The 13876-nt window shown below is 42.8% G+C and overlaps 1 protein-coding gene across 4 annotated transcripts in view; it reads left to right on the forward strand.

Annotated features, from left to right (window-relative positions):
* The window catches only part of dab1a (DAB adaptor protein 1a), a 101242-nt gene that overhangs the window by 51119 nt on the left and 36247 nt on the right, over positions 1-13876 (forward strand). For all 4 annotated transcript variants that reach the window (XM_030083790.1, XM_030083791.1, XM_030083792.1 and 1 more), the window contains exons 3-4: positions 2675-2814; positions 5432-5530. In XM_030083790.1, the coding sequence (XP_029939650.1) occupies positions 2675-2814; positions 5432-5530 (239 nt within the window). The remainder of the gene's footprint in view (positions 1-2674; positions 2815-5431; positions 5531-13876) is intronic.

The following is a 13876-nucleotide window of genomic DNA, read 5'->3' on the forward strand; positions in this document are numbered from 1 at the left end:
GTTGTTGCATTAAAGGTGTAGAGCACCATCCCTTAAAAATGTCAGTTTGTTAGGAACCTGCACTCTGCTTGTTACACTCAGATGCTTCACAAAAAGCACTATTAGGAGCTGATGTTGTATGTTTCACAGCTGTCTGTAGAGTCATTAATGAGCCGCTTCTGCTGGATTTTTGTGTACATACTAAAAGCTGTACTGAGGGCACTCTGGATCCAATAGTTTCAGTGTAAGAAATAAAAATAAAAACTTGTGCGTCAACCCACTTTACATTAAAATATGTACCGTGTTAAGTATGTCAATCTGTCTGGCTGTCATTTGTCAAGAATAGAGATGACCTTGAGCAAAGTCATCTTCGCTACTCCTTGGCAGAATTACCGTTATGATTATGTGTAGTGCTATATATATATGTCACAGTACAGAGGCAATAAATTATAATATTACAATATACATGGTGTGATTAGGGATGTAAGCAGTTGGGGGTGTTTTTCCATCAGATTGTATGGAGGTGCTTTCTAGAAAAGGCAGCACATCAAATAAAAGAACTAGATGTAGAAGGCATCTTACAGTTTACTAGAAGCATTTACAAACCAAGGCTTTTCGAATTCACTCGAGCTATCACCAACCAGCAAATATCATTTGCTTTCATTGAAATTTAATCGCCAGAAATGTGGCATTCAGCAAAAATGAGTCAGGAAAAACAGTGTGGGAATTAAGAGTGTGAGTTTTTCTCTCAAAGTGTAAAGGTTTACTTTACTTAGATTTTGCAGCACAATTTTATATTTTTGGGACCTGTGGGCACCTAAATTTACTTTGATTAATATGCATGAGAAATTAATTTTATCCCCCACTGCCGAAATAGCAATTCTCAAGAGGAGGTGATGGAATATCAGAGGTGGGCTTTATCCCCCACCTCAGCAAATTGCACCATGACCTACAAATTTTGCAAGGCAATGGATACAATGGAGTCTTTATGAAACATATTTGTTAAAAAATCATGTTACTAGTAAAATTATTCAGCATATTTATGTATATTGTAGTGGAATCAGGATAATGTGACCTACCTTTTAATTCTAGTGTTTTGCAAGCATCCAACACAACCATGAACCAAAGCACAGCAAATAAAACTTGTATTTCTCTTAATCCACTAGGTTGCAGTGTTTGACCCATCCTGAAGGTTGGCTTTTTATTTAATCCAAAGAAGAAATCAGTGAAAAATTCAGGCTACTTGCCCAACTTGTACACACCTGTCCAACAAGTAACTGATGACTTGATCATTTACTGAGAACAGAAAAGCGATGCTTCATTGAATACCTGTTTTATTAGACGTCTACACAACAGCCATACTTAAAAATGCAACAATTAAATCTATTAAAATAGAAGTTCTGATCTCTGCATAGCCACATGCAATCAACAGCTTTCACAGTATATGGATGTTAAAAAGATACACTTGCCATAATGAGACCTTATGGCATCGGAAATGTCAGGATGTATTGTTCGGCCTCAGCAAATCTCTGTAAATGGTTTTTAAGTCAGGTGAGGTAAATGCAACATTTGCGTCTGTTTTGTGTTTGGACAAGCAGACAAAGTGGAGGGAGGTGGCAGAGTAGAGTTGGACAGAGATGGTTCAATAGCGCCACATAACATGATGCTATAGTTAATGGGTTCATTATGCTGCAATGCTGTGGAGACTTTTTGTGAATGGAGTGAGTGTGAAAGAACCACAAAAGGAGGAGTGGGACCTCTCCATCAATATGACCTTCCAAAAGGCACACTGCTATAGAGAACAGAACTAATGCCTCCATATATTATCTGAATATACTGCATTATCATTATGCCTTTCCTTCTCATTGTCACTCTCGCAGTCATTCATTTACACATACTCGCTCAGAAACACAATGTGGGGACTTACACAAATGCACAAGTTCTTCCCTATGCCAAATGTGATGATGAAGTGTTTGCATGCTGCAGGTCAGAGATAGAGACACAGCATAAAAGAAAGATAGAGAGAGAGAGAAAGCACAGCAGGGGAGTTTTACCTCGCACGCAGCTGCTTTCTCTGTCACTTGTTCTGTATTATGTGAGGAGAGCAATGCAGGCGATAACATAGAGACTTCCCCGGACAAGAGCAAGGTCGACATATGACACTCACTGCTGCGTGCTCACAATGCCGACAACCCGGTTCACAATGCAAGAGAGAGGAGAGGGAGGGCCGCAAGAGACAAGAGAGATAAGAGCAAAATGTCACACTATTATTTTGTAGAAGTGGCCAAGGAGAGCAGTTACAGTTTCAGCTCTAATCCCACCTAACATCATTGATCCTTGTGTCTGGGAATATCGACCAAGGCCATTCATAAGAAACCAATGACTTAGCTGCCTAAAAAGATGTCACTAAGATCAGTAGCTTTGACCTGGGCTGTGGTTGTTTTTTTCCTTTTCTTGTTTTTTTTTTTTTTCTTCTTTATTTTATTTTCAAAGATCACAAGTCTTTTGCGGTGTCGATGATTGATGATCCTGAGGTAATAGCACTGCTCTGAGGTAGATTGAGGTCCTTGACTGGAAGATGTACTGTAGACTGCAGCGTGTGTGTGTGTGTGTGTGTGTGTGTGTGTGTGTGTGTGTGTGTGTGTGTGTGTGTGTGTGTGTGTGTGTGTGTGTGTGTGTGTGTGTGTGTCTGCAGGGCAGGATCGCAGCGAGGCAGCTCTCATCAGGCGTTTTAAGGGCGATGGCGTCCGCTACAAGGCCAAGCTCATCGGCCTGGACGAGGTCACTGCTGCCCGTGGAGACAAGCTCTGCCAGGACTCAATGATGAAGCTCAAGGTAAGAAGAGAATTTCACCGCCTCCCCTTTATTGAATTATCTCAAATTAAACGTGACTGTACTATTTTATGGCTTAAATGGTTTAAATACCTTACTGTAGATAAAAAATTTTTATTCAGTGAGCTGCTTCTTCATGTATCTCTTATTATATTCCCAAAAAACAATGCAATAATGGTGATTGATGTATTTTCACATCAAATTCAACACATCCTGATTTTAAGGGTGTTCATATCAATGGACAGCTGGTTGCAGTTTCATGGGTATTTGTAATAACCTTAACTCATGTGCATGTGTAACCCGTGTTTGCTACAGTTTTCAACTTAAAATGTCGACACCAGAGCACCAGCCTCTACGGCAGAGTCTTGTATTTTCTCATTTTAACAGAAGTATGTAGAACCATGGAAATTAAATATTCAAATATCATTTTATAGGGTCTGTAGGCGTTCTGCAGGTCATATATAAGTAATCTTACATTTGTGCTGAATTCAGTCCATCTCATCTGAATTTCAGTTTGTTCTCACGGCAAGTCAGTAACTACAGAGGGCTGCAGCCACAGTGTTTGTTTACTATTATATCTGCATTTTGGAGTTATGAAAAATTTGATGCTGAGTCTCAGATTTGAAGTATTTTGAAGTATGCCGTTGGTTTTAACCCAGTTGCGGTTTGATTACACAACACATTTGCAAGCACCGGATTGCAACTGGAGTCACACCGAGGCCGCCCTCTGTGCAGATTTCGGTAAGCACCAGAGTGCGACTGTCTTTTTTGCACCTGCCCTGACCACTCTGTCCCAAATTTCAATTTGTTCCACCCACAAAAAGCAGTGAAACCATCTTTAATTAAAAAAAAAATCAAAGACCACAGCACTGAGAAACAAAGGACAATCCACTACAGCTGTACAAAAAAGTAGACTGAGTGTCAGTCACCTTCATAGTCCTATAATAGTTGAACTTCCTGCATTTTCTAAAGTTTGTTATTTGAATATGCATGTTGTGCAAAATGTGACCCTCAGTGTGTGTTTGTCCATCCACCCAGAGTTTGTTCTACTTTCTGTGTGTGAGTTGGCAGAGGAGGAAAGTCGCTCAAAAAATGGGGATGCTTTTTTTTTTTTTCCTAGGGATGAGGACCAACTGTAGAGGAGGAAGTGAACAGGTTAGCCATATGGAGGAGAAGGGGATTGGGGTGAATATCTCATTTGCAAGGACAGGGACAATTAGAAGGAAAGGTAGACAGATGGGGCAGTTAACAGCAGAGAGAAGGCAGGAAGGAGGGAACCATTTGGATGATAGGAGAGAGAGAGAGAGAGAGAGAGAGAGAGAGAGAGAGAGAGAGAGAGAGAGAGAGAGAGAGAGAGAGAGAGAGAGAGAGAAGTGAGGAAAAAAGAGGAAAAGATTGCATTCATTCATGAATAAATTAATAAAGAATCAACCACATTTAAAGAGACACACACAAAAAACACAGGTCTTGTATCTGTTACTCTCTAAAATGTTCAAATGTCCGCAAATGCACATATACACACACACACACCAGCAAAGCCTTGACTTCACATATTTTCTCTACAAATGTGCGCTGAAAGAGTTTGAGAACGTTCAGTGTGAAAAGAAGCCTTATCCATTATTAATTATCCTTTAACTCATTTTGCAGAAGATATTTAAATTGAGAAAATTCCATTTACGTTTTGTTTACGTGCAGTAAAACCCCACCCGGCATTAGACCTGTAAGGGTGAGAAGAGGACAGACAGCTCATTGATCAAACAGCCTCCCTCCTCCTCATTTATTCAGACAGGAAATCCATCAACTCTTTTTCTCTGATCTCTCCACCTCTTCTTTCATGGTGCTCCTCCCTTACCTAGCTCAACTCTGTCATTTCTGTGATATTGCTCCTGTTTTTTCTTCTGCTTTTTGTGACTCACCTATGTAAATGGAGTTGGAGGGTATTTTGCACCCTTTGGTACACGTATAGTTATAAATCACCAGTATGACATGTTCAGTGCATTCAAGCAGTCAAGCCATGTCATAAAGTGACATTTTCCATAAAGCTGTCTAACAAGCTGAGATATAAAACTGTTACACTGAACAGCGGCAGAGTGAGCTGGGTTTTATAATGGACAATTGACATTTGGTTGATATTTGTTTTTCCTGTTGAATAAGTTTTGAGAGGTAACAACTAAACTACAAGTTATTTTTCTTCCAGTGAAAAATGCTCTTGTAGATTTTGAGCCGTTGGTTTGAAGGTGCTCTTTCTGTGCCATTACTCTTAAAAATGTTTTCGACTGTCGTTTCACTTGCTTGATGGATGAGGTATTAGCTGGGGACAGAGGATGTATCTGTTATAATTCACAAGCTAAAACCTCACCATCACACAAACACGCCTCAAAAGGAAAACTGAGTCATTGTTCATGGGGAAACGTGTGACATTCTCTTCGTGTAAAGTGGCTGATCACAAAGTGACACCAATATATTAAGTCGATTGCTCATTTTGTGGAGACAGATATTGGCGGTTATTGATAAATGAATAATTCATCAAGAAAATCATCACTGGACTGTAGAGCCAATGAGAAGCTTTGTTATACCTCTTTATGGTCTCTTTAAAACATGATGATTTGGTTCTCCTCAGGGTGTAGCTGCAGCAGCACGGTCTAAAGGAGAACACAAGCAGAAGGTGTTTCTAACCGTTTCGTTTGGCGGGATCAAGATCTTCGATGAAAAGTCAGGGGTAAGATCCAGAGCAAAAGTGGTGCCTGTTTGTACGTGCGTGCAAGCTTTGCAGCATGCCACATTTCTGTGTGTGTGTGTGTGTGTGTGTGTGTGTGTGTGTGTGCGTGTGTGCGCGCATACGCGCATGCATTTGTGTTGTCTCTGTTAATGAGGCATCTCCATGAGAGGGAGGGGCCCCCAGGGAAATCAGGAGGCCCTAATTGAAACCCTGAGAACAAGGCCTCAGTAGATGAGAGTACATGGCTTTCCCATTGTCTGCCTCTGTGCTAACAGGCATGGCACTGCTTCCATGTTATGCTCCAGGATTATGTTTTTTCATCTTACATGCCTGCTTTTCTGTTTAGAAGATAGGGTTTAGCAAAACTTTCTTGTCCAGCTTCTACCAGCTTCTATAAATCTCCTTCCCCATCGCTCATCGCTCATCACTCTGCACGCCTACAGGCAACTAAGACAACTGCACTGGAGTAAAAAATATATTTGCTTTACTTTACATATATGTATATATATGTATATATATATATATATATATATATATATATATATATATATATATATATATATATATATATATATATATATACATATATATATGTATGTATGTATGTATGTATGGAATTTTATCCTTCTTTAATCAAAGTGTTATGTTACTGAAATTGTTTGTCTTGTCTACCTGTCATAACCATAATTCTTTTACCTTTTCATCTAGAAAATCCTTTTATCTAGAAAATTAAAAAAACAAAAAAAAACATTATGGGTTATTGCTCTTATGCTATTCAAGCAAGGTGAAGGTGCTCAACACTAACAAGCTCATCAAAGTTTTCGGGGAGTTCGGGGAGGCCAGCTACGATGTGAGGGTTGAGATGATCTCTGTACAGGCGGATGGGGTCCAAACTGAGGTCCGTCCTGAACATTGTCTCTCCCGCTCCCTCCATGATGTACTGGTTCACAGCAGGAGCAGCTTCAGCAGCAGACTCAACCCTCCAAGAGGAGCACTGCAGAGTGCCACAGGGGATCCCTACTTCATGGCTGTTGAACTCTACAACTGTTCTGTGTGAAAATTAATTTTACTTTCAAGCACTTTTACCTGTATATTATTTTATATTACACTGTGTTTTTAATATCTAACGTAGATGTACTTACTCAGTGTGGAAGCTGTACTTTGGAGAAGTACTGGTAAAAAGTGCCCTCTGGTATTATTAAAATACTTTCATTCTGCTCTGTTATATTCAAACGGTCACCCCAAGGACTTCCACAGAGAAGATCCACACATTTGTAACATGACCTTCCCAGTACCGTCAAAACACACAGTAAAATTGAATAAGAGCCAGATATTCAAAGTTTGAGTTATCTTGGAAAAATGTTGAGAGGAATGCAGTCTTTTCACATTTTCAGATAGTTATGTTCCATAAAATTGGAATAAAACCAGCCAATCTAGTCATAAAAGGGTATATATTATTAAATATTAAATTACATCTAGAATTTATGTTTTGGAATTTTGTTTTCAATCATTTTGATGAGAAAAACTTATTAGTGAAGAAGTAAAAAATATTCGCAAATGTCAGACCTATGTGTGAAACCTATATATAACGCTTGAATCAAAGGTTTAAGATGAAGTGAAAGTGATGTGGCTCTCTTCCTGAATCTGACATTTAATGATGAAATTCATGCCTTTCTGTCCTCTTTGATACTGAATCACACTTTCTCCAAACCAGCCTCCAGAAAGACCTCCTCAAATGAGCCTCGTTTCTGTTGCGCAGCATGTGTTGGTACAGTACGGGTTTTCGTGCGTTTTTCCATTGATAAAAGATGTGGATAATACCGAAAGTACCGTACCCAACCAAGTCTGTTTAGGTACCAAGCACATCAGTACAGGTTCATGAGGAGGAGCTACAACACTGATTTGTCAGTGACGATTGTCACCCTCAACACACCCGTCATGTTTTATCGCCCATTGGCTCATTATCCGCTCATAAAACGCTCCCATTTTTTTTTCGCAAATGCCACTTTGCGCACACTGGTTGTATTGTTTCCTTGGTTTTCTGAAATGTCGTCACCCTGGTCTTCTGACTACGTTCATACGCTCTTCGCTATAACAGGAGAGCGGGAACTGGACGGTGCTGTTCAGTTTTCCAAGTTGTGTTACAGAGAACAGAGGCTCATGGCTTTGCTCGGACACCTGAGCAATGCTGCACAAAATGTAGGACACTGAGGAGCTACTGCTGGAGAGTGATGGGCATTGTGTGTCCTTTCACAAGCCTACATACATTTTAACTGTATTCCCTGCAGCAGAAATATGCAACAGATTTGGGTTAGAGTATGCTTTGCTATACCATATCCTGCTGTGCTGTACTGCGCAGTGAAACCAGATTTTAGGGACGATGATGTCTTTCAATCTTGCAGTGAAATATGCAAATCCCAAAAGTCTTTAATTTTGATATTCCAGCTTTTGATTTCTTCAAATTCAGCCATAAAGCAGTTAGGGCTTTGTAGTTAATTAGATTCTGATCACTATATTGTGGTATCAACATTTAATATGTATGCTTTTCCACATATCCAATGAAGCTCTTTCACAAGCCAGAAGCACTGTTGACTTTTTTGCTTTATTTACCAAGTTTTTAGAGTGAGTGTCTTTCAAAAAAGGGAGTAGTGCCAAATATACTAACTTTTGGTAGTGTTATTTGAGATTTGAAGTGAGAGCTCATATTGTTTTTACACTTCTCAATGAACAGCTGGTGTCACTGTGGCACCCTCTCTTTCCCAGAGCTCTCGCTTGATGGACTAGTACTCGTACTACAGGTCCTAACATCCAGGACCAGAACCCAAGCTGTTCACCCCACTACATTCAGACTGAAAATAATCTGAGCATGCATGAGGTTGCCACCCATCAAGGTGGGAGTTCATTTGTAGGTTTGATCATATTTAGGTTGTTTTTTATCTGTTGACATGAGCATAGACACTGCATTCTTTGCCATGTTGTACTTAAACATTGCTACCGTTATGGACAAGGAATCTTGCCCACATTCATTAGAAAAACAAGGGGTTCAGATTTGATTTTGTTTTAGAATTAACTCCATTAAGCTTTAGAACACTTAATTGTCTATATCTTTAAAATCATACTAAAGTTTCCACTTTGTGAATTAAATATGTGATGGTATGATTGTTTTATTTTATAGCTCTTTATCTTAGGTATTTTGAATATGAGAGATTTGAACTTTGATTAAATTTAGCAAAAATGAAACAAAGCATTGTGGAAAGTTATGTATTTTAACATAATTAGAAACACATTTTCACAGAAATTGAATAGGATTCCAACATCCTTTATTTTGATTATTTATTCTTTTCAAGGTTTAGCATTTACAACAACATGGTATCAAAAAAAATCTAGAATTAAATACAGACTGTACTCGTTTGACTACAGCTAAATTGAAAAAGAATGTTATTCTAAAAAGTTTTTTTTTAATTGAGTTAAAGTACATTTAGCTATATTTTCACTCATTACTGTTGGTGACTTATTTTTTTTGACAGAACACAATTGCATTTTCAGTAGACAGATTTAGTAATGTATTAACATAGACAGATTTGGTTTGTAATTGTATGATCAGTTCAAATAGGCAGAGGTTTAATCAGTCGAGGCACAGGTGTAAATGAGGTTCGTCATAAATGAAATAAATGAATGAAAACAGATCAGATTTAGCTGGGATAAGAAAAAAAAACAAAAACAGTGACACACGAAGACCAAAGACCAACTAGCTACTGACATGACTGAGGACGGCACATATAAACACACAAAGCCAGTGGAGAGACAACAAAGCTCAACGGACAATATACAAGTGTAATCAAGGTGAGATGCATGGGACGAATTACAAAACACCATAAACCTGCTTATGAGTAATTGCACAGGAAAGCACACCAGAGACATGGAACATAAACCTGACAAAGCAGACACAACCACTAAGAATGTTCCAAAATGGAATAATTGCATCAAACAAAACATAAATGTACAGTGTCCACAGGAAAAGTCATAAATAAAATGGGGCGAGTGGACGGGGCTGCTCGGGGGGGCAGCCCAGAGAGAAGGTTCACAGATGATCGAGCTCTGGAGGCAGAGCACGAGGTTGATGGCAACAAATGCTGAGCCCCACCAGGGCTTTGGTTGGAGGCATGGCCGCAAGGAAGTGCACTAGAGCAAGTGGAAGCACGTCCTCCGGGACCTGTTGGGAGTCGGATGCAGGAACAGACACATATGGGTCCTCCGGGACCTGTTGGAAGTCGGTTGAAGGAACAGACAGAGGTTCATCCTCCGGGACCTGCTGGGACTCGGTTAAAGGAACAGACAGAGATTGGTCCTCCGGGACCTGCTGGGAATCGGTTAAAGGAACAGACAGAGATTGGTCCTCCGGGACCTGCTGAGACTCGGTTAATGGAACAGACAGAGGTTGATCCTCCGGGACCTGCTGAGACTCGGTTAATGGAACAGACAGAGGTTGATCCTCCGGGACCTGTTGGGAGTTGGATACAGAAACAGAGAGAAAGTGGGTCCTCTGGGACCTGCTGACAGTCGGATTCAGGAACAGACAGAGGTTGGTCCTCCGGGACCTGTTGGGAGTCGGATACAGAAACAGACAGAAAGTGGGTCCTCTGGGACCTGCTGACAGTCGGATACAGGAACAGACAGAGGTTGGTCCTCCGGGACCTGTTGGGAGTCGGATACAGAAACAGACAGAAAGTGGGTCCTTTGGGACCTGCTGACAGTCGGATACAGGAAGAGCAGAGGTTGGTCCTCCGGGACCTGTTGGGAGTCGGATACAGGAACAGACACGTGTGGGTCCTCTGTAACCTGCTGACAGCCAGATACAGGAACAGAGAGATGTGGGTCCTCCAGGATCTGTTGGGAGTTGGATACAGGAACAGGCAGAGGTAGGTCCTCCAAGACCTGCCAGGAGTCAGATACCGCAACAGACAGCGGGAGGTCCTCAGGGACCTGCTGGGAGTTGGATACAGAAACTGGCAGTGGTCGGTCCTCCTGGACCTGCTGGGAGTCGGCTATAGAACCAGAGAGAAAGCGGGTCCTCTGGGACCTGCTGACAGTCGGTTACAGGAACAGACAGATGAGTCCTCTGGGACCTACAGGGATTCGGAACAAGGAATAAACAGAGGTGGGTCTCCCGGGACCCCCTGGGAGTTGAGCCCACAAACAGAAGGAAATGGGTCAATGGGATCATTTGGAAGTTGGGTATGGGAACGAATGAAGGTGGGCTCTCCACGACCCCATGGCAGTCAAGTATGAGAATGGAAGAGTGTCCACCAGGACACTGCAAGCAGTCCGGTATTGGAACAATAGAGATGGGCCTTCCTGGAACTCCTCGGAGTTGGGTACAGGAACAAATGGAAGTGAAACTTCCATGCACCCCAGGTGTCCGTTATGGGAATAGATATAGGTATTTCCGATGGGACTTTGTCAGTGTTGGGCATGTAATTTGACAGAGGAGGATCCACCGTGATCTCCTCAAAGACTGGCTCTGGAACTGATTAATCCCGCTTCCATTTGTTCCACTGCCCTCAATGAATGCCACTGAAACAGATGGGAGCAAGAGCTTCTTGACCCCTTCAGGAAAAGGCAGCGGAACAGATAGAAATAAGTAAAATGGAACCACCTCAAAAACTCATCTGAGCAGACACTTGGCACCATCAGATACAGGCAGAAAAGTAATCAGAGGTGCGACTGCCCAGACGCTTAGACACTTTCAAGAGAACAGATGGACCTTAGTTCCCTCAGAGACTCACAGAAGGTAGAGGAGTTGCATCCCCCCAAACCCTCAGAGACAGAGAAGAATCCAGACATATGTCCTGTCAGACCCCTGAGAGAGAGGCAGAGAAACTCATGGATATGGGTTAATCCCAGAGGTGTCAAGAAAGTACTTCCCATGCCATGTTTTTGTTGTGCCCAGTCAGTTAACAAAGGGCTGAGCTGATTTGAATCACCTGCAACAAACAGTTCTGGGCCCAGGTGATCACAATCAGCCCAGCTCTTCAAGAACTGACTGGGTAAATGGAAAACATGGCATGGGAAAGTACTTCCTCGACACCTCTGGTTAATCCAGAACCCTCATAGTTGGACAGAGAAGCCAACAGATGTGGGTCCTTTCAGCACCCTCAGAGACAGGCAGAGAAGCTGACGGACAAAGGTTTTTAGAGGCCCCTCTGAGACAGGCAGAGAAGACGACACACATGGAACTTCCCAGACCCCTGAGGGACCAGCAGAAAAGGTGATCGACCAATTGGAGACCCCTCAGAGACAGGCAGTGAAACTTATAGACGTGGGCCATCCCAGCCCTCACAGAAACGGAACATGTAGGACCAGGTCCTCTCAGACCACCTCTGAGATTGGACAAGGAAGGATTGCAGATGGTTGCTCCTGCACCCTGGCAAAGACAACCAAAAGAACAGGCGGATCATAATGGACCCCCCTCACAGATAAGCATGGGAATACATGGAGCTTGGTCCTCCCAGAGTGCTTCACAAACGTGTGCAGGAAGAGATGGAAGTGTGTCCTCACCAGCCACCTCAAAGACGGGCATGAAAGGATCGCAAAGGTAGGTTTGCTTAGACCACCTGAGAGACAGTTATGGTTACAAACAGAGCTACATTCCATTAGACTCTTCATTATAGGGTGCAGAATTAGATGGACCTGAGAGACAGTTACGGTTACAAACAGAGCTACATTCCATTAGACTCTTCATTATAGGGTGCAGAAATAGATGGACACTGGTCCTATTCAACTCTGATCAAAAGGCACTCAAACAGACAAGGGTGGGCAGTCCTGAAAAACCTCAAAGAGAGAATTATGAAAATAGTTGGAGGTGTCTCCACCTAGACCACCTCAGAGATGGGCTGAACTGGATCTTGTCATACTCCATCATTGAAGGTACAGGCACAGGAACGCATGGAACCAGGTCTACATAGATCAATCATGAAATGGGGACAGAATCAGATGAAGTCTTCCTGTAAGCCTCAGAGACCGGTTCAGGAACACTCAAACGAGTGTCTTCCTGGACCCTCCCATAGACGGACACAGGAACATATGGTGTTGGGTAATCTCAGGCCTCTTCTGAGATGGGCACAGTAACAGACACAGTTGGGTCATCCGAGACTCCCTCAGAAATGGGTGCAGGAACAGATGGAGGGATGTCCTTCCATACCCTCATGTAGAGGGTATGGAAGGTGGATTTTGGTAATCTCAGACTCCCTCTGAGATGGGCACAGTTGCAGATGCAGTCGGGCCCTCCCAGGCTAACTCAGAAGTGGGCGCAGGAACAGGGTCCTCCTAGATCCTCACATAGACTGATACAGGATCTCGGACCTCCACTGAGATGGGCAGAGTAACAGGCATGGGTGAGTCCTCATGGACCCTCTCAAAGATGTGAACAACAACACATGAAGGGGTGTCCTTCTGGACCCCCCAGTGATGGCCACAGGTAAGCAGATCCTCGTGGACCCTCTCCATGATGCACATGGGAACAGATGGAGCTGGGTCCTCTCAAACTGCCTCATGGAGGGGTGCAGGAAAAGACAGAGATCTGTCCTCCCTGACCCTTTTCATAATTGGGCATTGGTACAGAGAGTTGAGCCACATCAGACTCCATAGAAGGGCGCAGAAACAATGGAAAGTGGTTTTCTGGGGTTTCCTCAGAGATTGGCATGGGAAGAGGCAGAGTCGGTTCAACCCAGACCCCCTTGTAGCCGAGCACAGGAACAGACAGAGACGGGTTCTCCCGAATCCTCTCATAGAGTGGGCAGAAAACGATGAAGGTGGGTCATCTCAGACCTCCTCAGAATGGCGTAAGAACACATGTAGGTGGGTCTTCCCTGACCACGTCAGAGATGGTCATTCAAACACATGCAAATGAATCCACCTGAACCTACTCACAGATGGGCACAGGAACGGTTACTAAAGGGCATGGTGGAACCTCTCATTCATGGCATGAGAAAAAAAGCTGTGAGAGTTGGGACCTCCTTGTCCTGTCTCCCTCAAAACGGGGCAGACAAGCCAATGGAAGCAGGGTTCACCCTGATCCCAATTTTAGAAGCTGACAAAGGATCCTTCAAAGACCAGCATAGAATTTTATACATGTGGGTTCTCCACTGAAACAAATTTGGCTAGGTTATCCCAGACCCCTTTAGAGACATGCATGGTCTAGGTGGGTCCATCTGGACTCCCTCAAAGGTGGTCATGAGAACAGATAAGGGCAGGTCTTCCAAGAGTCCATTTCAGAGACTGAGTGAAACAGAAGGAGGCAGACCTCCCTGAACCCTCTCACTTCTTGTACTGGAACAGATGGAATCG

This window comes from Salarias fasciatus, chromosome 23, assembly GCF_902148845.1.
Source record: "Salarias fasciatus chromosome 23, fSalaFa1.1, whole genome shotgun sequence".
Lineage (NCBI taxonomy): Eukaryota > Metazoa > Chordata > Actinopteri > Blenniiformes > Blenniidae > Salarias > Salarias fasciatus.